Consider the following 27,349-nt stretch of genomic DNA (forward strand, 5'->3'; position numbering starts at 1 on the left):
TGCTGGATTGAGGTATGGAATAGAAGCTATGCCCATTTCCCACCCATCTTTTCAATTGGCTCCTGTTACTGTCCTTTCTAAATAGTTGCTTTTGATTCGTGAATAGGCTTGGAAGTCCCTCCTTACTACCGCATTTGTCTGCATTTGTAACATCCTATGAGGACTGAACCTTTTACTGTGTTTGGTATGGTTTATTTACATTCTGTGAGCACTATTTTCTTAATTGACTTTCTCCTATCAGCAGTTGCAGGCTGGGTTTTTGCTTCCCAGCTAACACACACAGCATTCGTTTCCTGAACAGGCACTTCCCCCTCCCATTGTGTTCGCTGTTTGTTTTCTTTTGGTGATCCAGCAACATTTTCATCGATCCTGTAGCTGTCTAGGTTCAGCCATTTTTTAATTATATTTGTTATATTTATTTAATACCATCCGCAACATTTTTATAAAGCCTACGCCGAGGCTCGAACCCGGGTCCCCACGGCCAAAGTCGACAGCTCAGTTTATCGAGCAACATCCCTTCTTGTTGCAAGGGAGGATGCATGTTCGATGCACTGCCCCCCTCCCAATTTTGTTTCCTGCTCATCAGAGCCTTCGGACTGTCTCTGTTCTGTTCCATGCACTCTCTCCTCCCCCCGCTTCTTTTGATCCTGCAACCGATCCTGTAACAGTCCGAAGCAGACATGCCTTTTACTACAATGCACTTCAATAAAAAAATTAGCACAAGAGTCCTAGGAGGCTGTAAATAAATTATGTTTGTTCTATTTATTTAATAATACCAGCATATTTTTATAGAGCCAATGCTGAGGCTCGTAACCGGGTCCCCAGGACCAGAGGCAGCAGCTCTGTTAATTGAGCCACATCTCTAACTTGAGTTACTTTTGTTGCAATGAAGGACACGTGTTCGATGCACTAGCCCTCTCCCGTCTTTGTTTTTCTGCTCATCAGAGCCACGATAATTTATGAGGTCCGTCAGACAGTGGCGCTTCACTCTGACAGCCGCCGCTGGGCGCCAAATGGGCTTTTGATGCAGCCGACGAGAGATCTTTAATCCATTACTGGACGGAAAGCATACATGCCCGGTAGTCGAGGAAAATATGAATCTAGAAACAGAAGCTTATAATTTGACAAGAAAGAACAAGCATGTCTAGTGGACACCTCTCTCCCCTGGCTTTACATGAAAACTACAGGATCCAGAATGCAATGGGAAGCATCATGTTGGGATTCCATGGGTGGGGTCGGGGGTCACAGGCAGGGCCCCCAGCACTGGACTGTGGGGGCCAGGGAGGGGTGTTGCATGGGGTCACAGGCAGAGCCTGGGGCTGCTCTCACCTGAGTGTGGGGTAGGGGCTAGAAGTGACCCCCCCCCCCCCCCCCCCGGGGGTTAAAACTCTTTTTCTTTTTCATCACAACAGAGGGGTGGGTCTCCTGCCCCTGTCCTTGAATAAATCTCTTTCACATCCTGCTCTGCTCATTGTTGTTTGTGTCAATTGTATATAGCGCCAACTAGCCTCGAAGTCATTCGAACGCTCTACCCGAGCACCAGTCACATTACACAAGGGCATGGAATTAAGTCATGTGCCCAGAATCATAGGCTGCTGAGCCGATGCGGAGTCTCGAATCTGACGCTCCAAAGTTTACTGCTCTGGCCGTGATGTTACACCCTCCCTCACAACTCGTAATAGTGCACTCTCACCTCCGCATTCTGCACCGATCTGCATCCACCCTCATTCCCCATGCCTTTGTATCCTCCTGTATCCCTGACCCTGCAGTAGCACAGCTCCTTCCCCTCCGTTGTCCCTACTAGGATGTGCTTCACTCCCCATCACACTCTCCATCGCCCTCCACAGGTGAGATCTTCACTCCACGCATGCATCCTCCACTCTCGGCCCTTAAAATGGTCTCCCCACCCTACAGATGCTCTCCCCGCCCTCCACCCTACACATGCACTCTCCCCGCCCTCCACCATACACATGCACTCTGCTCTCCACATGCACTCCCTGCCCCCCACTCTTAACATTCCCTCTCCACTCTACACATGCCCTCTCCGCCCTCCACATGCACTCCCCGCCCTCCACCCTCCACATGCACTCCCTGCCCTCCACATGCTCTCCCCGCCCGCCACATGCACTCCCGGCCTTCCACCCTCAACATGCCTTCTCTACCCTCCACATGCACTTCCCTCCCTTAACATGCCCTCTCCGCCCTCCACCCTTAACATGTAAATGACAATGCCTTTTATTTATGTTTTGGTTTTTAAAACATAAATCAAAGGCATTGTCATTTACAATGCTAATAGCTTAAACTCTCACAAATGCGAGACCTATTGCATTGCAAATGCTTTTCTTAAGGTTATCATCAGTCAGCAGGTGCAGGGCAGGAGTTGGGAGGAATCCCTCCCTCAGGTGGCAGGAAAAATTATTGAGGCACTTAACAGCGTGCCGGGCCATGAAGGAGCTGGGGGCTTTTCTGTGAGGCAGTAGCAGAAGTCCAGAGGGCATATTGCCCTTTGCCTATGGAGAGGAGTAGTCCGCACCTAGAGTAGGTCATTGACAAGGTTTCAAGGTATACACTACGTACCAAACGCTTGACAGTAGTGCCAGGGGTAGAGACTGGGCTGGAACTCCCATTTGTTGTAGTGGCCCCTGGTGTTAAGAAAACTGTAAAGGGGCAAAACTCAATATCTGGGAGGGCAGCAGATGCATAGACCCCTTAGCGAAAGCTTTTAAACCTGCTAAGTTGTCAGGGAAGAGTCCGCGAGGTGGAGGAAAACATGCCTCTCCCCCTCAGATCAAGTTCAACCCCTCCCTTGAATCGTTCTATAAAGTTTTTACACTGCCAGGCCCTTCACGTGAAGGGAAAGGGGCTGATGCGATTGCAAGCCAGAAGATCTTAAATATGGATAACGTCGATACAGAGTCTGTAACTGGCATTAAAACGGGAAACGTCCTCTAGGACGAAGCCCCAATCACGCTGTGCTGTCACAGCGATAGCAATAGAACGAACGTGTCTTTAGCACGCATTTGTTCTGAACGCAAGACGTTACAACAACTTGCTTTAGGAGAGTGCATTGGTGGAATGGTGTTGGAATTAAAGTTTAATGACTTCCCTGCTGTTGCGCAGACTGGAGTTGGAATAGTAAATTAAGGTAGTCCAAAATCCAGTACCCCCCCCCAAGGCAAGTCGTTATAATGATTTGCATGCAGAATGAATGCGTGCTAAAGACGCGTTCATTCTTATGACGACGTTCCCAAGGCATACGTCATAAACGCATGTGGAATACCATCATACATTCGTCGATACACCAGTCCCAAAGAGACTGAACCCAGATGTTGGTAACGGGCCAGCTGCTGATTTAAATAGCCCAATCGTGGTCCCTACCTGTTACAGATTTGATGTTCTAGCTGTTGTAAATGAGCCAAGTTCCGCTCATGGGCATTCCCAGCAGGTGATGGAAACTTGGAGCGTTGATAGGGAGCATCCAGCAGAGTTCTTGGCCTCCATCCTGTTAGGCCTAAAAAAGGAGATGAAGAATAGATTTAGGATATAGGAGGCTAACCAGGCGGACATTCAGGCCTCCTCCACTGCTCTGGCTCAAAAATTAAAAGAAGTGGCCTTTCGGACGGGAGCATTGGAGGAGGAGGTAGTTACAATGTGGCAGGATGTAGCTAAAAACCCAGTTGGTATAAGCCTGCTGTCTAAACAGAACCAAGGATTAAGAGATGACCTTGAGAGGATTAGAAAACAGTCTCTGAGGGATAATCTCAGGCTCCTGGATGTCCCTGAGGCAGAGGAGGGCCCCGATATCAAGGCATTTGTGGTTACGCTGTTGCGGGACACTCCTCTGAGAGATGGACCAGACAGGAATCTTTAGAAATTCAGCATGTCCATAGAGATCCCTTTAAAAGGAACCCTCAAAAGCAAAGGCCAAGGAAGATACTAGTGAACTTCCTCTCATATGCATTGAAGGAGGCGATTCTGAGTGTAGCCTTAAGATATGGCCCCTACTCGGTTAGCACTTATTCCCTTTCCATTAGATCGGACGTTAGTTGGGCAACGGATCAGAAGCAGTAGGAACTATGGAAAAGGATTGGGTAGCTGCATAAGCTAAGGACTAAAGCTAAATTGGAATTCCCAGCAATGGTCCGTGTCATTTGGAACATTCATATGTATAATTACCGATCAGTGGAAGAAGTGAATGACCTGAGAAATCTATTGTTTTTAATATAAACTTAAAAGGCACTTGCATCCCGCCTCCTCTCTTTTCTGGCTTCTCATTGGTTCCTGTGTGTGCCACTTACCTTTCCTCCATTTCTATTGGCTGTAGCATATTTTCCTTCATTTACCAATGCTTGTTCCACGTCTGCTTCCCTTATCTGTTTCCCGTGGCTGAAATACTGTTAACATCTGCTTTGGTGGAACTATCTTTTCATAAAGTTTTGCCTTTTACTATTGCAGAATATTTATTTAACAATTTATCACACGGAACAAATATGAAATTTGCTTAGAATCACAGGATGTTGCGCGGTACTGCCGCACTTTGAACTAGTGTCCCCAGCTCTCAAATGGGCAACTCTGGCTGTTGTGCCACATTCTCTCCACTCCTGTGTTATTTGTCAGAGAACTCTTTCTTCCCAAATAACGGTTGATGAAAACAGCTTTTTTTTCATTACATAGGCAAAACTGATGCATTACCAATTCTTGTTTACCTTTAGACTCTGGATGGCTTTCGGTTGACAAAACATTTCACTCCATTCTAACCCCTCCTCCCCACTTCCACCCCCACCCTACAAGGTCAGAACTGGATATTAACAAACAGATGTCCCTTTTTTCACCCATTCCAGGCCCCTTTGCATGCCAGGAGTTAGGAAAGTTTGAACATTTGCAATATTAGACATGATTTGGGGTTCTTGTACTTACCACAATTTTGGTAAACCAAGCTCAGGGTTGAGGTGTAGAGCTATATAGCCTACCCAGATTCAATTTGGAAACGGAAAACCTTTGCAATATAGTATTCTACAAGATGATTACTGGTTGCATCTTTCTGTCTCTATAATTTCGAGACAGTGCTTTTAAACTCTTGACCGTGATTAAAAACAGATCAATCAAATTAAAATAAGTATGTGAAACGAGCCTACCTCGAATACATTAAGACATATTTCTTTATAGTTATTCCTGCTGCCGGAAGCTTAGAGGTCCACTGCCAGCTATTATTTAACGGCATGAGCTGAGGTATGCTCATTTACGTATACCAAAGGAAGGAATATTATTACGAGTCCTGAAGAAGGTGGTTTTATCTCTTTATTCCACCGAAACGCGTTGACGCAAAGTTTTTGGTTGAATTTGTCTTGGGACTAGAATTACAAAAATCAGGGTGAATTGCTCCTGGTTATTTCTGGTCCATATAGGTTACAAATTAACACTGTTAAGGCACAACTTTGGTGCTCTTTTTATATATTTTCCTTCCATGTGATGTTTACTCATTGTCTTTTTATGAGATCTTGAATTAAGTAAATTGTTTTAAATATGTATTTTCTGTATGAACATTTACATGTTTTTTTAATAAAGCTACATATGTGTGTCAATATGGTTTTTATGATTACCTATTGCTGTGAATTGGATCACTAATGTGTTAATACATTTTATTTAATTCAGTGTAAGGTTTCTCACATCTCATTTTGAAATGTTTTTTAGCATGTGATATATTTGACTGAATGATACATTTGACTGTATGGTCTCTAAGTGGCGATTTAAGTAAAGTGTGTTTCTATAGTTCAAAGGGAATTTTTCTAATTATGTAGTTGATTCTGGTGCTCTGCCCCTTTGGACTTTAATGAGCCCCTCTCCTTGTTTTCAAAATGACAATTGTACTCACCTAAGAAAAACAGTTGAACGTTTTATTTGATCTACTTATCTAACACATTTTAAATATACATTAGAGTTGTCTTTGCTCCTACCAGAGCCATACTTTCCTCCCTTTTTTAGGTCTTGCGTGGCGTGGCAGCGCATGCGCTGCTCGCCTCGCGAGATTAATTGTTAACAAAGACTTTCAGAAGAGGGCTTTAAGCCCCGCCCCTCATTTCCATTAGCTGGCATCACCGTTTATGTTAAACGGTGGCCTGCCATTGATAATGAGGGTTTTCTGTAGACGCCCTTTCGCATTCGAGCCGGACTCGGTGACCTGCTTTGCGTCTGTTGCAAAGCACTTTCTTATCTTTATGGGGCCATGTGTTTCTAATTTGAAACACTTGGCCCCATAAATACAAGAGATCGATGCTTGTTCTTATTGCTGGCTTGTGCAGCTTGTCCGATTGTAAGATGCCTACTGCTGTCACTTTCACAGTTTTAAATCACAAACACGTCCCGTTTCCTTCTTTTCTAAGCACACTGCAGGCTCAACTTTGTCTTCTTACCTGATCCGCCGTGTTTTACTGTAGAATAGGGATAAGGTGGCTTCTGGCCACTTTGATCCTCCTCCCCAGCACAGAACAAAAGGCAGTGATTGAATTCAAGAGATATTGATAAAGTTGACACTCTCTCCCCCAGGGGATTTTGTTATCTGGTATGCCGGTGGAGCGCTGGAGCCTGCGCTGCAGCGGGACGTGTCTCACGTGGGGGTAAAACACTGAACACAGTTTTAAAACATGCACAGGTCAGCAGAGCCACGGCCGCTGGATGCCTCCAAGCAACCCCCACACAACTAAATACCGCTCACCAGGGTCGTGGAGAGATTTATCGGGCGTTTCTCTTGAGATTGTTAGAAAACACCTGTGTTTAAAAATAAAATAAAGGATCGTGCAGTTGTGCAACCAATGCGGCTGTAGTGGCTATAATCTGCTTCTAGTAGCTGCTCGGGAATAGACGTTCAGGGGTATGTTGGGAAGAACTCTAGTCACTTTTTCCGCCAAAACTGATAATTTGTTTAAAAAGAAATGGAAAACAAACAACGGGTATTTAAGGGTGCCTAAAGCGGAGAACAATTTGTCTGGCATCACACTCCACACTTAATGAATTATTTCTATTTTTCGTCTTTTCTTTCGTTACTCTTTTATGTTCCTTCCTTCCAGTTTTTTTATTTTCTCCTTTCTTCCCTTATTTTGCAACTGTTGCTATATGGTTGTTTCTATGGGAGCGCAATGGATTTCCCTTAAGGTTTGCTTCTCGTTGTTTTGCGTTTACTTGCGCGCATGGTTTCAAAAACAGGCAAAAACTAACGGAACAGCAATATCCCACTCAATTACCTCAAGCCTAAATCCCTAGCATTCCTTCGCGCACATCAGAAGGTTCAGATGCATTTTTTAAATATTGGTTTTGCCTGAACTGTTTGCATCGATCGATTGTGTGCTTGTTTGCTTGTTGCTTTTTTCCTGTTTGCTTGTTTGTTATTGGTACTCACAGAGGCAAACGTGAACTGGCTCCAAAGCATGTCGTTCCCAATATTGTTTGAAGGCAGTATGGGGGAGGCTGGCCAGACAGTGGACCCGGCTAGCTGTGAAGTTAATTTCGAGAATGTTTACATATTACATTTCTGTGCACTCAAGTTAAGCATAATAATCAACTGCGCTGTTGCTCCTTCCCACTGACGATACTGCGCGGGACATTGTCTTTGCTCTAGATGTACAGGTGGTTACATTCCCTGAAATTGTTATGGGGGGGCTCACCTGCAAGTGGCTGGTTTAGCAATTGAAGAATGGTGTTGTTTAATAGATGCAAGAGTGGAGTTGCTGTCGTGTTAAGGAGGGACGTGAAAAGTAAAGTGTGTGTGAGGTTACTGGTCAAGAGATCTAGGAATCTCTTTCTCTGCCTTATATTCCTCCAGTTTTACAATCTATCAATCTATCTGTCACCTCTCTATCCATTGATCTAGCTATCTATGTAACTTTTGTCTATCGGCTTTTATATCTGTTTGTCTCGTATTTCTGTCTTGTAACTGTCTCCAAACGAACATGCCGGAAGCTGGACAAGAAATGGCTACACGACCGCGCACCAGACAGCCACGCAGCCCACAAGGACGCCATCCGCAGACATCACCACCTCATCAGAACAGCCAAGAGATCGTCCTTCAAAGCCCGACTGGTAACAATGCACACAACAGCAAAGAACTGTTCAACATAGTGAAGGAACTCTCCAACCCCAGCGCCAACACCAATGATATCCCGCCCTCGCAAGATCTGTGCAATTCACTGGCCACCTTCTTCCATCGCAAGATCGCCGACATCCATGGCAGCTTCATCTCCTCATCCGCCCCGACCGCATCAGACCACACCCCGAACGCCCCCGACACCAACCAGCTGACCTCCTGGTGCCACGTCAACGACGAAGAGACACGCTAGGTCATGAACTCCATCCACTCAGGATCCCCGTCAGACCCCTGCCCACACCACATTTTCAACAAAGCTGACGCAACCATCGCACCCCAACTGCGGAAGATCATCAACATCTCCTTCGACACAGCGACATTCCCGTAAAGTTGGAAGCACGCCGAAATCAACGCCCTCCTCAAGAAGCCCAAGGCGGACCCCAAAGACCTCAAGAATTTCTGGCCCATCTCCCTGCTCCCCTTCCCGGCGAAGGTCATCGAGAAAATCGCCAACACGCAGCTGACCCGCCACCTCGAGGACAACAACATCCTGGATCCATCCCAGTCCGGATTCAGACGCAACCACAGCACCGAGACTGCCCTTATCGCCGCCACAGACGACATCAGGCGCCAGCTAGACAACGGCAAAACTTCAGCCCTCATCCTCCTGGACCTGTCAGCCGCCTTCGACATGGTCTGCCACCGCACACTAAGAACACGCCTCCAAGAAGCCGGAATCCAGAAGAAGGCCCTGTTCTGGTCCACGTCCTTCCTATCCGGCAGAACCCAGAGAGTCCGCCTCCCGCCCTTCCTATCCGAAGCCACCGACATCATCTGTGGCGTACCCCAGGGCTCATCTCTCAGCCCGACCCTGTTCAATGTCTACATGGCCCCCCTCGCACAAGTGGCCCACCAGCACGACCTGAACATCATCTCCTACGCTGACGACACCCAGATCATCCTCTCCCTCACCAAGGACCTACACACCGCCAAAACCAGCCTCCAAGAGGGAATGAAGGCCGCCGCCGAGTGGATGAGGAAGAGCCGTCTGAAACTGAACTTGGACAAGACGGAGGTCCTCATCCTGGGTCCCACCCCCTCTGCGTGGGACGACTCCTGGTGGCCGACCACACTTGGAGCAGCGCCAACACCCACGGACCACGCACGCAACCTAGGATTCACCCTCGACCCCTCCCTCTCCATGTCAAAGCAGGTCAGTGCCATCTCCTCCTCCTGCTACAACACCCTCCGCATGCTTCGCATTATCTACAGGTGGATCCCGATAGAAACAAGAAGAACAGTGACCCAAGCCCTCGTCAGCAGCAGGCTGGACTACAGCAACGCACTCTACGCAGGCATCCCGGCCAAACACCTGCGACGACTACAACGCATCCAGAACGCCTCAGCCCGACTGATCCTCGACGTCCCCCGTCGCAGCCACATCACCTCCCACCTAAGAGACCTGCACTGGCTCCCCGTCAACAAGAGGATCACCTTCAAACTTCTCACCCACGCACACAAAGCACTCCACAAAACCGGACCAGCCTACCTGAACGACAGACTCAGCTTCTACACCCCCGCCCGTCAACTCCGCTCCGCCAGCCTCGCCCTTGCCGCCGTCCCGCGCATCCAACGAACGACCTCCGGCGGCAGATCCTTCTCCTTCCTCGCCGCCAAGACCTGGAACACCCTCCCCACCCACCTGCGGCAGACCCAAGACCTGCTCACCTTCAGAAGGCTCCTCAAGACCTGGCACTTCGAGCAGTAGCAGCACCCCCCCCCCCCTCAGCGCCTTGAGACCCTCACGGGTAAGTAGCGCACTTTACAAGTTCACTGATTGATTGATTGATTGCTGCTTCATCTGCATGTGCCTGTTCCTTCATCTATCCAAACATGTATCTTTCCAATGTATAACCTGTATCTTTGTCACTCCAGTTGCATTTCCTCCAATGAGAGAGAGAGAGAGAGAGAGAGAAAGAGGGGTAGGGAGGTAGGGAGGTAGGGAGGTAGGGAGGTAGGTAGGTAGGTGGATGGATGGATGGATGCGGCTGCCTATGATCGATAGTCAGACAAGGCTGATCTGTCCATGTTGCGTCACACCAACCTGACCCGTCTCACCAGTGCTCGCAGCAGCTGCCCACAGACCTCCGCCCCTCAGGGGCAGGTTGTGTGAGCCTGTGCTCGCTCACTCGCTCTGGGGCGTACGCCCTTTTAAGAGCCAGGTATGCAGCCTTCCCCACAGAGCCACAAAGCCAGCGGTGCTGGGCTGCGCGAGTAGATACAGAGATATTTGCTGGGGCTGGTAAGTGGGTGGCAGGAGCCCCCTGCGTAGAGGGAGCCATGCCTGTCTCTAACGAGGGCTGCGCCACCGGGAGGATATCCCAGAAGGTCCCAGGCACGCGCTCTGTATCTATCTGTGTTTCTCACACGGAGTATGGCGAAGCTCATGGCCCCTCACAGCCAAGATTCTCCGTGTATAATGTGCACCGAAGCCCCCCATCCTATGCCTCACAAGGAGTGCGCAGTTCAACCAATCCCGCGGTTCATTCTAGAGCACGTAGTGTCGTGTCCCAGCCAAGACTCCGGGTCTGAGAATACCAAGGAAATCGCAGCCCTGCGTGAGATGCTCGCACCTGCTCAGGGAGAGCCTTAAATTGCTGAGAACGTGCGTGGTTGAGAGTGCTCCAGCAAGGAAACGTGCAGCTTTGCAATGCCATACGCTCATGAATGTTCCGGAATCTCCTTTTGTAGCCCAGACCCCCCCCCCCACCCCCAAGTTACACACCTGTCCGTTTATTCAATGTATTAATGCAGATCAAGATGCTGTTGGTGTCCACATCCCATGTAACTTTATTTATTTGTTTGATTATGTATTCATTTATTTGTGTATGTATGAATTACGGAGTATTGTGAAGCGCTACACGTCAATTTTGATACTTCAGGTTGTTGAATTGTGAGTGTGGTGTTGTCTGCCACGCATCGAAGTAAAATGCTATACAGTGTTGATATTAATCTGAACCTATATGTGGACGGTAACTGATTCCCAGAATTTAAGACGGAGGATGTGGGGTGACACAGTAGGGCTGTTGCAACACGAAGATAATATCTCCCATGGAAGCAACTTATTGAAATAGGTGCACAAAGCCGGGATACTTCATATCGTTTGACATGCAAGCTACCCTAAAACAATATTAAACTTAACAACATTTACATTTGCCAAGTCCTGTTCTATAATATTTGGGGGCACCAGTGTGTTATTTGCGTATTGTACAGAATGTCGCTCTTCACGCTTCGGTTGCACCGACAGACGTTAGAGTGTGTACATCACCGAAATAGGTGCATTTACACCTGCTCGCCTCCTTGGGCGGGTACTCAAAGCGCTATCCGGATCAGAACCCTACTAAAGACATCGCTGTGAGTTTGCTGCAACAGGGGTCTCCCATCAAGCAGTGAGAAGGCCACAATGGGCCCCACTGCAAGAATTACTATATCGCTACGAAGCGGCTGTAAAACAGATACATTAAACGAGGCTCTCAGCATAGCGCTACTACACCCCTCACATAAACCTCGAAGCACTATGAAGCAGCAACGTCATATTTGTTTATAGAGTATTGTCATGGCTACTCCAAAGAGTCAACCCCTAATGTCAGGAAAAGCAAATAGTAGACGAACATTAGTGGGAGAGGGCGCCTACAGCACTTTGTCGTGCAAAGTCGTTTCCAGGCGCTGTGCGGGGATGCACCAGCACTTGTCTTTGGACACAGATATTTCACAGCTCGTAGACTTATGTTTGTAGCAGGCCACGTGCGATGCCTCGTTGGATAAGGATGCCCTCAGAGGTTTGCTCTTCGTTCACCATTTCAGCAAGGAAGATTGTCCGCGAGGGCGTGCGCCACAACCACTCTGCAGTCACCAGGGCAGGTTACAGAGAGCTGACCAGTCAGGGAGCGGAGGAAAAGTTGGACCCGCGTGAGTGGTGCCTTTAGTTGAAGGCTACCATGTGTATGTGAGAGAAGTGCTCTTAACTGCGGTAACAAACTAGGAGCACGTCCTTTCCAACGGAGGGCTCCTTGCGTGGAGCGGACCCTGCATTGGAGCTCAGAGAGGTTCTAAAACCAGAATGTTTATTTTCGAAAGACAATTAAACGCGGTGATTCGATATCCAGTACATAATTTTAGAAGATATTTTATAGTTTTGCAGTGTTTAGCTGCAACATGTTTCTTATTATAAGCAAAACAGAGCAGCATCTTTAAAGTAAATATAATTCCAGTAAAAGTCATTTATTTTGGCGGGTACTTACTACTTTTGTGTTGTTTCATCTTGCACTATGTAGTCTGGTAATTATTTTTTCCAAATCCAGGAGTTTATGATAATATCAACTGTTAAATTGCAATTGTCGGCACAGTGTTGTTACTTCATAGCACTATAAATATCATATGCTATATTTATTCATTCCTATCGTTCTAATGCTGCTGTCCGTCAAATGAGCCAATATCCGGTTCCAATTTCAGCAGCAGATGCATGAACCCACAGAGCTTTCTCCCCAGCGATGTTTTCTTACCAAGTATAACGAAACAAAAGCCTGGTTGGGGTCTGGAGACATGCGCCGATTTCGATGAGCCATTTAAGAGGGAAATTACGGGGTCTTAGGAAATGGCTCACGCCCTGAGGGGGATGTCGCCACGAGAGATATGCCGGGAATGTCGCAAAGTTGTGACTTCATGTGAGAAAAGAGCAGGCAATACAATGCAAATGAGGTCTTGATAAGACAAGCAGGTGAACACCTGGTCCGACCTAATTAAAGGGAATTTTTTTTATTCGCAGGAATGACGCATTTTATATTTAGAAACCAGGGCCTGCATTCTTTATGTGGGACAGAAGCAGATCGCAGCTCCCCCTAAATGTCGCCCGAGTTCCCGGTCTCCAGCCCCAACATACTTTAATGGAGGAACATTTTAGTAGGGGGTGGGTGCTCTGAAATCACACTGCATTTAAGTAAAATAGGTTAGCTTCTGCTGTTCGGCCTTTCTGAGTTTGAGTCCCACAGCCTATTCCGTGAGTAGTTCTGCGTTACTGCAGGGTCGGTACCTTTGCAAGGGCGAGGCACTACGTGGTGCAAAGTGAGCAGTTTTGTGTGGTGCTGAAAAGTCGCCACAAGCACTCCACAAAACGGCTTCAGCTCGCCTGGAACCAAGCACCTGTTAATATATGCAAAGTGGATGTAAAGTTGCGTAAACTCTGCAAACGCCCTAAGATTCCGTACGAGGCTAGATCGACTTAAGTGGAATGACCTAGCTTTGCATGGAATGCCTGCACTAGTTGAAAGCAGAGTCAAACAATAGACAAAAAGAAATCTGCACGATTTATTACACCTAACCCCTGTTAAAAAAACCCAAAAAAAACACACCATGCAATGTAATCATAGGCACTTGTCTGCGCATAGAAATATGTACGGAAGGGTGTCCCTCATGTTCAGATTCTACGCAGCTCACCACTGGCTTGCCTTGGCACCACGCTGCAGAAACAGCGTTTTGTCTGGGTGAACATGATCTCACCATTAGCGAGCAACTCTTGGTAAATGTGGTACTGCAATTTTACCCCAAGGCAGGGTCACTGGCATTATGCAATATTGCGGCTATGGCTTTTTTTCGTCTAATTATGGATTCTCGGCACTTGCCACATAAACCATCATCTGCTGCATAAACTGCAGATTTTAACCCCCAAAAAGTAGTCCTAACGCAAACGTATCAAAAGTTACTAAAAAGATGTTATGTTCTGTTACAACAATGTATTATGCGCACTACTACCCGAAGGTGTCTAGGCGCTCACGGCCTCCAAAACTGTGTCCAAAACTTTGTCAGAAAAACGAATTTCTAAAAAGCCATGTTTTGAGCAATTTCCTGAACTCCAACAAGGAGGGGGAGTTCCTAAGAGGGAGCGGAAGAGCATTCCACTCCTTAATAGTGTTGTAACTGAAACTCCTTCCCCCCAATTAGTCCTTTTAATTCTAGGGGGTGAGCATCAGGAAGGCATTGGCTGAGCGAAGCGCTCTGTTAGGAGAGTACCAACAAAAAAGGTCCTTCAAAAATCGTGGTTCTTCTCCATGCAGGGCCTTAAAGGCCGTGCAAAGAGCTTTAAATTTGATCCTCTGGCCGACTGGTAGCCAGTGCAATTCCCGAATGCCTGCACTAATAGACTGATATTTAGGGGCATCCAGGACCAGTCTTGCTGCAGCGTTCTGTACTGCCTGCAACCTTCTGAGTAAATTGGATTGCAGATTGATATACAATCCATTACAATATTCCAATTTAGATAACACAAGGGAGGTCATCACAATTTTTCTAGTGTTTATTGGAATGAAAGGCAGAATTTTACTTACCATTTTCATAGTGAGAAATGCGGAAGAGACCACCTTAGAGACTTGAGACTTCATGTTGATTTTATCATCTATAATGACCCCCAAATTCTTGGCCTTGGCCACTGGTGTAGGAGTAATGCCCAATGTGTCTGGCCACCAAACTGGTGACCATTGAGGGGAGAGGTTCCCAAATAGCACCACCTCAGTTTTTCCTGAGTTCAGCTTGAGGCAGTGCCTGCCCATCCAGTCGCTCAGGAAGACCATACAATCATGGAGTTTGGTTGAATAGTTGATGTCCTTATCCACTGCTGAGATGACCATCTGAGTTTCGTCGGCGTAAGAGGTTGGACATAAATTAAAACTTCTAATCAGAGAGGCTAGTTCAAGAACGTAAATATTAAAAAGCGTGGGGCTCAAAGAGGACCCCTGCGGCACCCCACACGGCAAGATGAAGGGTGCTGATTTAAAATTGCCCAGTTGCACAGTTTGTGTTCGGTCCGAAAGAAATGACTTTAAGAGGGTAAGGGCCCTTCTTCCTATCCCGATGGTTTTTAATCGTTTGACCAAGGTCGAATGGTCCACGGTGTCAAATGCCGCGGACAGGTCGAGGAGAACAAGGGCTGCCGACCACCCCGCCATCTAGTGTTTTTCGGCTCTCCTCAGTGGTTTTTATTAGCGCCGTCTCGGTGTTGTGTTCCGTTCTGAAACCAAACTGACTCTGATCCAAGATTTTGTTTTCAGTGATAAAGGTGGAGAGTTCAGTATTTAGCCGTTTCTCAAAAATTTTAGCGGGAACAGGGAGTTTAGCAATAGAACGGTAGTTAGCAGGATCAGTTATATCTAAATTAGCTTTTTTTAAAAGAGGCAGAACACAAGCCTGTTTCCATATTAAAGGAAAGTGCCCTTGCGATAGCATCTGATTAAACACGTTAGTTAGCAATGGACTGATAATGTGACTGATGCTTTTGAGAATCCTAGGGGGACAAGGATCCTCCGGGGATCCTGATTTGGTAGAAGAGAAGATAGTTGGTCGGAGCAGGCCGAGGAAAAATCTAAGAAAGTCACTTTGCCTGAAGGTGTATGTAGTGCGTTCTTGGTGACTGATCTGTGCGTGGTGAACTGGTCATATATTTGGTCCACCTTGGACTTAAAAAAGTGAGCAAGAGTGTTGCCGAAATCTTGGTTAGAGTTGGCAGAGTTGTCCTTGGGTGCTGACATTAGGTTCTTTATAGTCTTAAACAGTTCCTTGTTGGAAGTGCCAGCCCCTTCGATTTGCGTCGTATAGTACTGACTTTTTTCCGCAATTAACTTTTTCTTATAGTCAGCCAATGTGGCTATATATATATATATATATATATATATATATATATATATATATATATATATATATATATATATATAGTTCCTTCTCTGCTATGTCATAGCTTTTCCTCCATCTTCTTTCCTGCCGTCTGCAAGCTTTCTTATCTAAACGTAAGGCCTCTGAGAACCAAGGGGCCAATGGAACTTTCCTATTTTTATTTACGACTAAGGTCGGAACTACCATTGCAAAATTTGACTCTGGATCACAACATGTGTTGGCACACAGTGCAAGGATTTTCAAAAAGGTTAACTGATTATCTTTCAGTTGCTTATTCCTTCATCTGGTTCTTCAGCTTGTTCTAATGTGGTGAAATCTTTACCCAGGCAGTATCATCTTGAGTAAAAATGGCAAAATAATGAAATAATGCAATAAAAAAGTGCCTCATTAAGCTGCATAATTTGCCTTTTCTTGCCACTTAATTTAGTCAACCCTGTCACATAATTTGCTGCTCCTTTGCTGCATAATTCCAGTGGCCTTCTCTTAGGTAAACACAGCACTGCTGATTTTTATGTATCCCTGTGCTTCGCACATTTTTGTAAAGCTGGACAGCAGTGTGACCTGCTCCTGAATTTTCGGGAGTAAGGCAAATTTACGGGAAAATTCTGAATCGCCCCATCTGTAATTAAACTTATATAGCACAGCGACTTGAAATGCTTCTTGGAGCTTTAATGCATTACACAATGGAACCGTTTCCTGTACGATATTTTGCCTAGCCAAGATTGCCTGCTCAGAACTGTACAATTGTGGTAAAACGATAAAGCTAGAAATGGATAATAGACTGCCCTGTTCCGAAGTTAGCAACATAACACCAAGACCACACACCTTACATTAAATTAATACCAAGACAAGATACCACACCCTTTACATTACATGCAACATTCCTAGGTCAAAGCATGACTAACTGCTCCATTCCATAGATTTTTTTTTCTGTGCATTCCTAGACATGCAATTTTGTTGATTTCATTATAAACAAGCTTTGAAAATGTAATAGGTCTCGCCTTTTGATTAAGTTAAAACCATTTGCTTTGCTAATGGTATTGTATTCTAGCTTTGCATTATGTACTTTATATTTTCAATGCTTGTTTTAAAGTACCTTTTTGAGCAGCAGACTAAAGTATTAGCCAAATATTCGATCCAACTCCTAATCGTTCCTACGTATTATATGTTTTTATTGTGATGGCCATAAAATTTGCAAATGTTTAATAAAAATTTTTTTGAAAACGATAAAAGGTGCTATTTCCTGTCAATGCCATTTTGTAGTATGTTTAATAAAATGATACGGTTAAATTGAATGCAGATAGAATAGTCCAAGTATACTTATATATGGGTTCCTTATGGCAAAGCTTAGTATAAGATTTACAAAAATCGAATGTTAAGATACTATTCTAGCAATATGGTTAACAGTGACAAACCTGTATGCCTCCTCTCCCTCCTCCCAAACCAAATGGCCCTGTTATTTTTCAGAATGTTTACATTATTTAAAATCTGTCATTTCCTTGTACAGAGTTTTAAATAATAATTCCATGCGCGGTTTTGCTGAGCAAAGCTGTGGTCTTGTACGATAACATTGTTCCCTATATTTTTAATTCTTGCTAAAATGCATTACTTGATGTCTTGTCCCTAGAATTAGAAATATATGCTGTTTAACTACAATTGTGTTTTTAACAGTTTTTGTTTTCTAATATATAATTCCCAGGAAGCCAGGAGGGTAGCACAGCCTTGTTTGGTCTCCTGCTTGAGCATAAAGATGATCTTGTGCAGAGCATAACAGAGCTGAGCCCCATCATAGAATGCTTAGATACAGCAGAAGATGGATTTCTGAGCAGCTTTGAGAAGAAGGTAATTTAAATGCTGGTCACAAGTGTGATGTTAAAATCTGTATATGTACCTTAAGTCTCATGGAATTTTTGACACATTTTCTCTTGCATGTTAATGTCTAGACAGCTTCTCAATGTAATAATCACCAGTGCTAAATCACATTCTTCTAAAGGCTGTGTATTGCCAGAAATCACTGGCAGCTGATTATGGAGGCAAATGTAATTCATGCATGTGCCTTTTGATTGCCTTGAGCAACCAACAACTATTATTTTTTCTTGTGCAGGAACAAACCGCAGTTCTTTTAGGATGCCGTTCCATTCTTTCAGCCAGATTATTAAGATTTTCTTTATGCAGCTTGTGTAGTTGTTTCTTTAGCCCCAAATAGTTTTTCTCTTTTGACTACAGTTTCAGTTCATCTCTATTTATTATAAATAATCAAAAAAGAGAAATAAAAAAAATTATAAGCATGAACTATTATGAAAATTACAACCATATAAATAAGCCATATGCAATATTTTCAAAAGTATGGATTTGCAACGTCTCATTGCAGATTTACATAGTAATGGAGTGCTCAACATTATTAAGAAGTAAAAAGCAGGCTTACACTAAGTAAATCCATTATTCTTAAAAACTGGGAATAACAAATTATATGTAAAAGGATTGTAAAACGTACAGAAAATACACTAATGTTTGTGTAGAAGCTTACACACATGGGCAAGTTAATACAGCGGCTGACTCAAATGATCTCGGGGTGGAAAACTAAGAAGGCTGTGGATGGTGCCCAATGGAAATCTAGTTAATAACGACCTCTCACATGGGCTTGTGACCAAGGTTCACACTGAGCTAGCTTCACACATTCCAACACATAATTTAGTCCTATTTCTTCATGTAAAAAGTAGTGGGTACTACTAGGTGGTAACTGCAAGAGGCACTTGTAGAAGCGATTTCTTCTCCCTATAGGCTACAATATCACCAGATAGCTGCTCTGCATGTTAAAATCAGAAGGCATTTTTGGTTACTGATTTCAAGAAGGGCCATATTCAGTTTGTACCTGAACCTTAGCGCAAGGTTATGTAATACATTAACTGATCTTTTAAACCTTAGACACCTGGTGAATAAACAGTGTGACCATGTGCGAGAGGAGGCATAGGTATTTCCCAAATATGGGAAGTGACTGACCATCCTTATATTATTTCACTTGATACAAATAGGTTGTGCCGTACTTTTTTTAAGGCCACAAACCATATATTCTGTTTTGGTAAAAATGGTCTCCAGTTCTAGGTTATCAAATAAGAGTACAAAACTCTCAATTTAGCTTGTAAGCCCATTGGACATCCTTGACATTAAAACCGCATTGTCAGTGTACATTAGAACTGGGAGCAGGTTTGAATGAACCATGGACATGTCCTTGCAGTGTAAAATGTAAAACAAAATAAGGTCATTTTATATACAATAAAAATATAGGTGAGAGGCCGCAGCCCTGCCTAGCCCCTCATTATAATACAAATAAATTGGAACTCTTGCACCCAACACCATATGTCACAGGTGCAGAGACCATAGTGTGTAGTGTGCGGAGAAAATACACCAGACCCTGGTATAAGCCCACACTGGTTAGGATAGCCCAAAGCTTTGACTAGTTAACTCAGTCACAGGCACTAATAAGGTCCATGCGAGGTACAACTGATACTGTTTCGCCACTGTGAATTTGCTAACTAATGAATGGAGATTTAAACATTGTTCAAGTGTGCCTAGACCTGTTCTGAAACCATATTGGACTTCTGATGGGACATTGGTCTCCTCCACCCGTACCTTAATTCTATGAAGAACTACATGGCCAACCAATTTTACAACTGATTCGAACAAAGAAATAGGCCACAGATCTTCCCTGATTCCTTTTTTGAACACCGGTACAATGACTGCAGTGTATCTAGAGGTAGGTAATTTTGGGCTGCTGGCAAAATTGATGACATTAGTGATAACATGTGCCCAAAATTGGTGCTAAGTTTGTAGAGGTCATTAGGGACCACGTCTGGACCTAAGGCCTTAGCTGAGGGGCTTTCTGAAATGGCAGCGGAAACTTGAAGTGGATCACTGGCAGATTATTGGAAACAAAAATATTGTGTGGACAGAATATGGTGTCGATGTAACGGCCCATAAAGACAAAAGAAGCTTTAATTATCAAATCCCCCAAATTATCCTCATATGACAAACACATATCAACTAAGACTGGCTGAGCTCTGATGATGTGGTTAAAGAGTGACTGAATACCAGCAGTCTTCCAACTGACCCAAATTCCCCTTGTCATTAATTGCTAACACAGTGATGCACCTCTTGGAAGGCCCCTGTAAATGATCTGGTTAACTCAGTACTAAAACGCCACAGTAATGATTGCGGAATCCACTCTCTAATGTTTTCCCCAAACAGACTCAAGTATAAAATGATCTTTAAATAATGTAATCAATATTTGTCCGACAGGCACATCCTGTGAAAGTTGCTATTTGATTGTCAGACTCCCCTGATATTTCAGTAATGTTGCAGAGGTTAACGGTGAACAGATGCCTATATTGCAGAGCACTGTATCCATAACTGTGTAGGAAGGTTCTACGGGCCCCACTGAAAAAAGGTCCAGAAAAGTAACACTGCTCCCTTATTTGACATTAAAGCTACCTGCTTAAATTACGTTAAAACATTGTGGGATACGTTCACCCTATGTCTGAGTATTTCAAGCACTTCAAATAAAGTGGCTATGCAGCTTATTTCTAGAGTAAACATCATTTAACATATTTATAAGAAAAGTTAACATGCCTAGATAAGATAATCCCCAAAAACTGGATACCAGGAGGAGATTGGGTTATTGCTATAACCTTACTATTGGGGGATTTCCCTAAAAAGTGCCACAAGACAAACTTTAGCTCATCCTGAAAAGAAGGGTGTTGCTGGCAAATGGTACTTAATATAGCCATCACAAGTTATTTTAACCATAGACCATGTTTCCTGCAACATGATGATATCAAAATTGTTAATATAAGGTCACCGGTCCTTATGCTTATTTTTTAGGCAATGCTTAAAATGTTCCAGCAACCGGAGATTCGCACTTATATTGAAGGGACGGTTACTAAACACATCGGGAAAATGGCATTAGTTTTACCATTTATTGGGAGCCTCCAGAGGATCCCCTCTGATGGCTTTACATTCTTTGTTTTTGCACTGAGCAGGTTATGGGTGCACATTACATGCTGGTTTTGAGGACCATTGTCCCCAGTTATGAGACCAGAAGTAGTACCCACCGTAGCCTATCCTCTAGATTGTCAGTCCAATGGATTTAAACCAATTGGTGGTTGATATAGATTTTGGGTTTCTATGGAATTGGAAGTTATTGGGGAAGCGGGGTATTAACACTCTTGTACCGTGCAGGTGACAAAAAAATCCCAAAGGTTATAGACGTATATTCTTCATCAAGAAGGGGTTAACAGTTTCTCAACTGGAGGAGATTTCTGGCTAGATTGGGATGTTTAAAGTTAATGACTACACAATCACCTATGAATCCTTTGGCTCAAAGCCTACTTAGGCCATTTTCCTGGCACATTCTATATTGTTATAGTGAGCAATATTAATGTCCTTGTTCTTGGTTAGCCAATGGCATTCTTTTTTCATAAAATGAATAGTCGTATTGCCTGATTCTAATGGGGGCATAGAGACGTTAGCTAAAATTGCCACAAATGGGCAGGCTTCTGAGGTGAGGGTTAAGAAAGGTGGATGAGTTAGTTTGACATTGAGCCCCTGTAGATTCATTCACATGAGACCTCTGTGGTCTTTGTGTGCTGTCTAAATTATATATACAATGATGACTCTACATTCCTGTACCTCATGGACAACATCATTGGACGTGGGAGTGCTGGTGAGGGAAAGGGGAAACACCATTAGGCTGTACTAAGGAGGGAATTGGTGGGGTGATCGTAAGAAGCTGAGTGTGATAAGAGGCTGAAGTGGTATGCATCTATGTCTCTAGTTATGATAGAGACCTGAGAGGCAATATCTAGTTTTATGATTGCCCCTTCAATAATACATAAGTGCTTTTCTAAAGGGCTCACTAAACTCTCAGTCCCACTCTTTAGATTCAAAAGGTGTCCCAAGTAGAAGTACCTCCCTCCAACCTCAGCAACTCATTACTATTGCTCACAGATGGATTGACTGTGCTAACCATTCGTTTCAGGCCCATGTCCCCTTATTTAAAATATTGGTTAAGGGTCCATCTTTACTCACACAAGAGGAATCCAGAACTTCAGTCTTGCAGTTTGGGTCTAGGGAGTTGCCACCGATTTGTGTGCTGGATCCAGAGTCCTCCGATACAGCTAGAATTGTTATCTAGGGATAAACGTCTCTCACCAGTCTCTTTAGAGATGACCTCTACCGCTCTTTCTAGAGAGAGTTCAAGCTAGTGCTCTTGTGTTCCGAGGCAGGATTGGTGCTACCAATTTTTCACTTGCTCATTGCAACGTAAGGGTTGGAAGTTCCTGAAAAATGAGTTGTAAATAGTGTGGGTGGTAACATTTATGGGGTGGTCTGGCCTTATAACAGTTAGGGGCACAACTCTCGGCAAACATGCAATAAATGTACCAATAAGCTATGTGCTTTTAATGTGAACCTCTAACAATCCAGATTCGGAGATGTTCAAAATCTGGTGTGATTTCATTTCCAAAATTTAGCGCACAAACTCACATAAACTAACAAACTCACATAAACTAACTTTTCTTAGCCCAAGGTCCAATAGGGGTAGCACGAACTGGTCTCATCTGTCGATGACGAGTGAAGATGGACCTGCCCATTGGTCTTGTAACCTTTACACATTTGTAGGGCAGATGTGTGGGAGGGACCCTCTTCACTTCACCTCCCCCCCCTCCCCCCCCCCCCTCCCAAGGATAACCAACGGACTTCTGGTACTTGGAGTCCTCAATCTCTAATAATACTTTTTATTGCAGCCCACTTTGATGATCAAGTCTTGTTGCTCCTATCAGAGGCGTTCCGCTTCATTCTCCTTTGAATTTGTCTCTATTCATTTGCAATTGGTTTCCTGGTTCTACCCTTGTATGCCTTCCAAGGGGTGCTGCTCGTTATTTCTTGTGTCACCTGCCTTCTTGCTCACATCAGGCCTTTGAAAATCTACTCGCTATGTCGAGTCAGATTTTATCAGGGCGAACTATTTTTATGGTTTACTGGCCCTCTCTGGCGAACTGACAAGGAACAGGTGTTCTGTTCACTCACAAAGTGAATGAACATTAAAGAGGCCTTTAAATCTTGTTTTTTTTTGTCACATTTGCTCTGAGTCCAGAGACAGAGATCAAAAGTCAGTTTATGTCTTCGTACAATTAACTTTGGAGTCCGAGATAAAAAAAAGTAGATGATTTTGTACAGTGAAGTGTCTGCAAAGCAAGCTGAACAATGTGTATGAAATAAAAGGCTGAAGATGTAACGTTTTTTTTTCTAACACGCATTTAAATGTCTAATAAGTGAACTATACAAATATTACAAATTATATTTCATTAGGTATGAAAGCACATATATTGTAACTCTCTGATGCACAAGTAAGATTTTAATAGGATGAAGACAAATCAGATCACTTTACTTGGTGATGTGCAAATGATAATCCTATTTGCTGAAACCTAATTTCCAAAACTTATTGTTTATATGCTATATAGTTGCATGAGTAAAACTGCTTTTCATTGTGAACGTTTCTTGCAATTTCAATAGACGATTTGCTGTCTGTAAATGACAGTGCGCTACCACATCATGCTTTATTAGAAGTGTATTTTTACAAATGAACTGAGAAACATTCTAGCCCCCGTCCTGATGATAATGCAAATAGTGAACTAAGAGGCAAGTCAGGGGTCATGTGTACCCTACATGTGAGTTAGATTTCTTATTATATATGGAGCAAACGTTTAGTCTAATAAATCAAACAAAAAAGGTTTTTTTGTACGGCACAAATGTTGAGCTTGTGATAATGAAGAAAAAGGTGGCTCTAAAATAATATATGTGCCTAGGATCACACAGTTTGAGACCAGTTTACGGGTCAAGTACATAACAGTTGGGTAGAGTAGATTATTACTAGACTTGCAAGTCTTGTAACATTTTTATGATTTTCCGGGGCCTGCACATCGGCCCACGGGTCCAGTAAGTTCATCACCCATAGTTTCACCAGACAGTGGTCTCTCCCATATATCCTTTTGTCCTAGATGCCTCTCTTAAAGCAATGTTGTCCACAAGCCTGCGTCCAAGTGCTTGTGACCTTTTCTGCATGAATCATTTTCAGCCACAGGTTTCTTTAAAAAACAAAAAATAGCTGAACTGAATGAGGTTTGTCAACAATAATAATAGAATGTATGCCCCTTTGGCAAACAAGTGGTGCCAAAGCCCACAAGAGGTTTTCGGTGTGGATACCACAAGAGGGGCATGGGTGCAGAAGCCTTCTATTCAATTACAGGATGAAGCTATTGGGTTTCGGAGGCCATTAATGGAGATACATGTTTGCACAATTGTAAGCTACTCATCTGTTGAAAGCAGAGTTTTGACAGGAAAATGCTCCAATTTTGTGTCCAATTTTGGCAACCTATGTGCCCATGTTTGAAAGCAAGGTAGTTTCACTGAATGTGACCTGCCTACTGATTCAGAAGAAGAGGGATCTAAGGTGTCTTGAGGGACATTAGAACAGAGGTTCTATTCCTGCCAAGGCATATCACTCACAACTCCATTCATTAAAATTCTTTATTCAATCATTTCAAACAATCATAAAAGTACAAATATTGCACAGTAAATACAAGAGGATTACATATAATAGCATATATCGATAAAATCACAATCGTATCGACTTGGAAAGAAGTTTGTAAATTGATAAAACCTGTGGTCTTCAAACACTGACTAAAACGACAAAAATAAAACAGTATCATACTGTTATGCCACTAAATCTGGGCTCCTCACCTGGACTAAATCCGAATATTAAAATGATATGAATTTGAATAGCAGATTTAAGAAACATGCCTACTCTAGCAGACTAAAGGCCAATTAGAATGAATGCAGGTCTACACTTCTAAAACTGAATCTTCCTGAGGATCAAAAGTAGAAATTTGCATGAAAATGGTTTATAAAACTCACAGAAGAATGTAAAATGAAGCAGAGTCTGTGGAGTTAGTTCATCGCCAGGGCAGTTACATATGTCTGCCGTATCGTATTGCATCAAAGGAAAACCGAGTTGCCTTCTAATAGATCCCTGCCTGAACCTAGTCAAAAGCATCTGCTCGTATGAATGTGATACAAAGTGCAAATAGGGTTCCAGGTCTGCAGAGGTTTCAAACATGACATAATCTCGAATAGAAGGTCTTAACAACTCCTCTCCTTCTCTTTCAGAGCGTTTAACATACATGATATTCTTGATAATCCAACCTTTGTCATATTTCCTTAGTTAAGATGGCTTGTATGAAATGGACGGTCTACCCAGTTTACAGGTGGTAAGCATAATATATTGCCACTAGGCGTTCCCAATTTCCAGTTCACATGAAAGGCAATCCTGTATTACATCTTTATTAAAGGTGGCTTGATCATTACACCAAATCAAGGACCATTATAAAGGGGAGCTAACTATATGATCCTCGACTTACTCTAGGCCCAACTTCTGATGTATGGCATAATGCAAACTGCTCATTGGAGCCCCAAGAATATATCTGCTAACTAGATTTTCCTCCACCTGTAGACTGCAACATTCTCTGTACCCCCAGGTGTCCGCACCGCAGGACAAAACTGGAATACATTTCTTATTGTATATTTCCAGTAATGGAACAATTGGTTTTCTCCCAATACTTGAGGCCATAATGAATCAAAACCATACTGACTGTAAATATCACTGTTTCTTGATAGTAAGTCATGATGCATGTTCTAAAGGGGTAAAAAGTTATCCCCAAATAAGGGGAATGATCGATCTTTACAATATCTTGACCTGTGCTAGACAGTGTAGGAAGCTGGCTCTGTACATGCTATACCAAAGAAAGGTATAGTGTGCACAGAGTCCAGTTGATCCCCAAGGGTTTAGCAGAGGTTAAAGTAGATGATACTGTACTCTCTTTTGTGGTAGTGTGGGTGAGCAGTCAGGCTGATCAGGAAGGTAGTATTAAGCATTTGTTGTACACACTCAGACAAGAAATATCACACTGAATCCAGAACAATTATTTGTAAAAACAGTTGTTATTTTGCTATTTTGTTCTTAGAACCAAGATTTACTTAGTAGCTGGTAAGTTAAACTCTTCATACAATGTGCCTTTTATAAAGTGAACACTGGTTTTGTAGGAACATTCACCCTACTTTTTCGATTGAGAAAACAATTTATAAACTGTTAAAAAATGCTTGTAATTACTTTTTGATTGCCTTTAAATAACTTTTAGATTACGGTTCTAGTTTTGTATGAAACACACCCCTAACACAGTTTACACAACACAGGACATTTGTAAGCAGGTTGACTGTTGTGCAAGAAATAGATTACTTTTTGTGCAGTATAAGACAGTTCAACACAGAAGAATTTTCAGAGAACACCCAACATTTGAAAACGAAGCGTTAAGTGAACAGGTGAGTAAAACGGTTTTAAGATTGGAGTTTTGGGGGCTAGAACCAAGGTTTAGTACGACAGTCAAGGGGCAACGCCAGCTGCACTAGGGCGGCTGGTTGCAGAGTACAGGGTGCCAATGTTAGCCAATGGGGCTAGGGGACACCATGGTTGGGGACTACTCAGGGGCAGGCCACTCGGTCTCGGGTGCCAAGCTCCTAAAGTTAAGGTTGGGGCAAAGGGGTCCCAGGTTGGCACCAAGTCCACACCACCAACAGTGCAGAGGCAGATGGGTGACGGGTGCTCAGGAGTTGTTGGGAGCCCAATGCTTTTCAATGGAGGACGTCGGTCATGAAAAAGGACTGCAGGCTGGAGCCAGAAGACTGGATGGAGGAATCCAGTGACTGTAGGATGAAGATGAAGAGTTGCTGGACACCAAGACACTGTCAGTCAGGCACTTCAGGACTCAGGAGCTGCTGGTGCAAGGGTGTCCTTTCGTGTCAGATTCTTCTCACTGGTTCCGTTCATGGTTGGGGTGGGGGGACTCTTCAGGATGAGGCTGCAGGTGTCGAGGAGATGGTCGGCTGAGGTCGTCCAATGCTGACACTCAGGTCAGGTTCGCCGGGGGGACCCTGCTGAGGTGTTGGGCCACTCAAACTCTGGCCGTGGGCATCGGGTGCAGATTGGTGAGGACTCCCGGATCTGACTGGATATGGAGTTTTGGATTGAGTTGGTGTTGGACAAATTCGACGTCCACAGGAGTTGCGAGTTCTTTTAGAAGGCCTGTCAGGTCCCTGGGGTTCTTGGAGGCTGCTCCCTGCAGGACATGCTGGGTTCAGGTCGCAGAGGTTTAGAGTAGGAAACAGGCTGGTAGGTCTGGGGTCATAGCAGTTGTCGTCATCCTCATCTTCTGCAGCACATCTCTTCAGTCCTGCTTCTTATAGCGTTGAATCTGAACATGCAACGGGTCAGGGGTGCCCCTAAATCCTAGATTTAGAGGTGTTACAGGGATGTGCAGGTTGGGACCTGAGGTGTCTACACCCGCTAGTATGTCATGCTCCAGTGGGAAGTGGGCATTAGCCTCTTCACGATTGGCGGGGTCCCCCCATCTACAAGATAGCGGGGACTGAGATATTTGCTTTACC

At 44.0% G+C, this 27,349-nt stretch overlaps 1 protein-coding gene across 1 annotated transcript in view; it reads left to right on the top strand.

Annotated features, from left to right (window-relative positions):
* Positions 1-27,349, top strand: part of ZBTB40 (zinc finger and BTB domain containing 40) — a 345,823-nt gene that overhangs the window by 66,281 nt on the left and 252,193 nt on the right. Inside the window, exon 5 of the mRNA XM_085608585.1 lies at positions 17,496-17,638. Coding sequence (XP_085464711.1) covers positions 17,496-17,638 — 143 coding nt within the window. The remainder of the gene's footprint in view (positions 1-17,495; positions 17,639-27,349) is intronic.

This window comes from Triturus cristatus, chromosome 1_2 (assembly GCF_964204655.1).
Source record: "Triturus cristatus chromosome 1_2, aTriCri1.1, whole genome shotgun sequence".
NCBI classification, from domain to species: domain Eukaryota; kingdom Metazoa; phylum Chordata; class Amphibia; order Caudata; family Salamandridae; genus Triturus; species Triturus cristatus.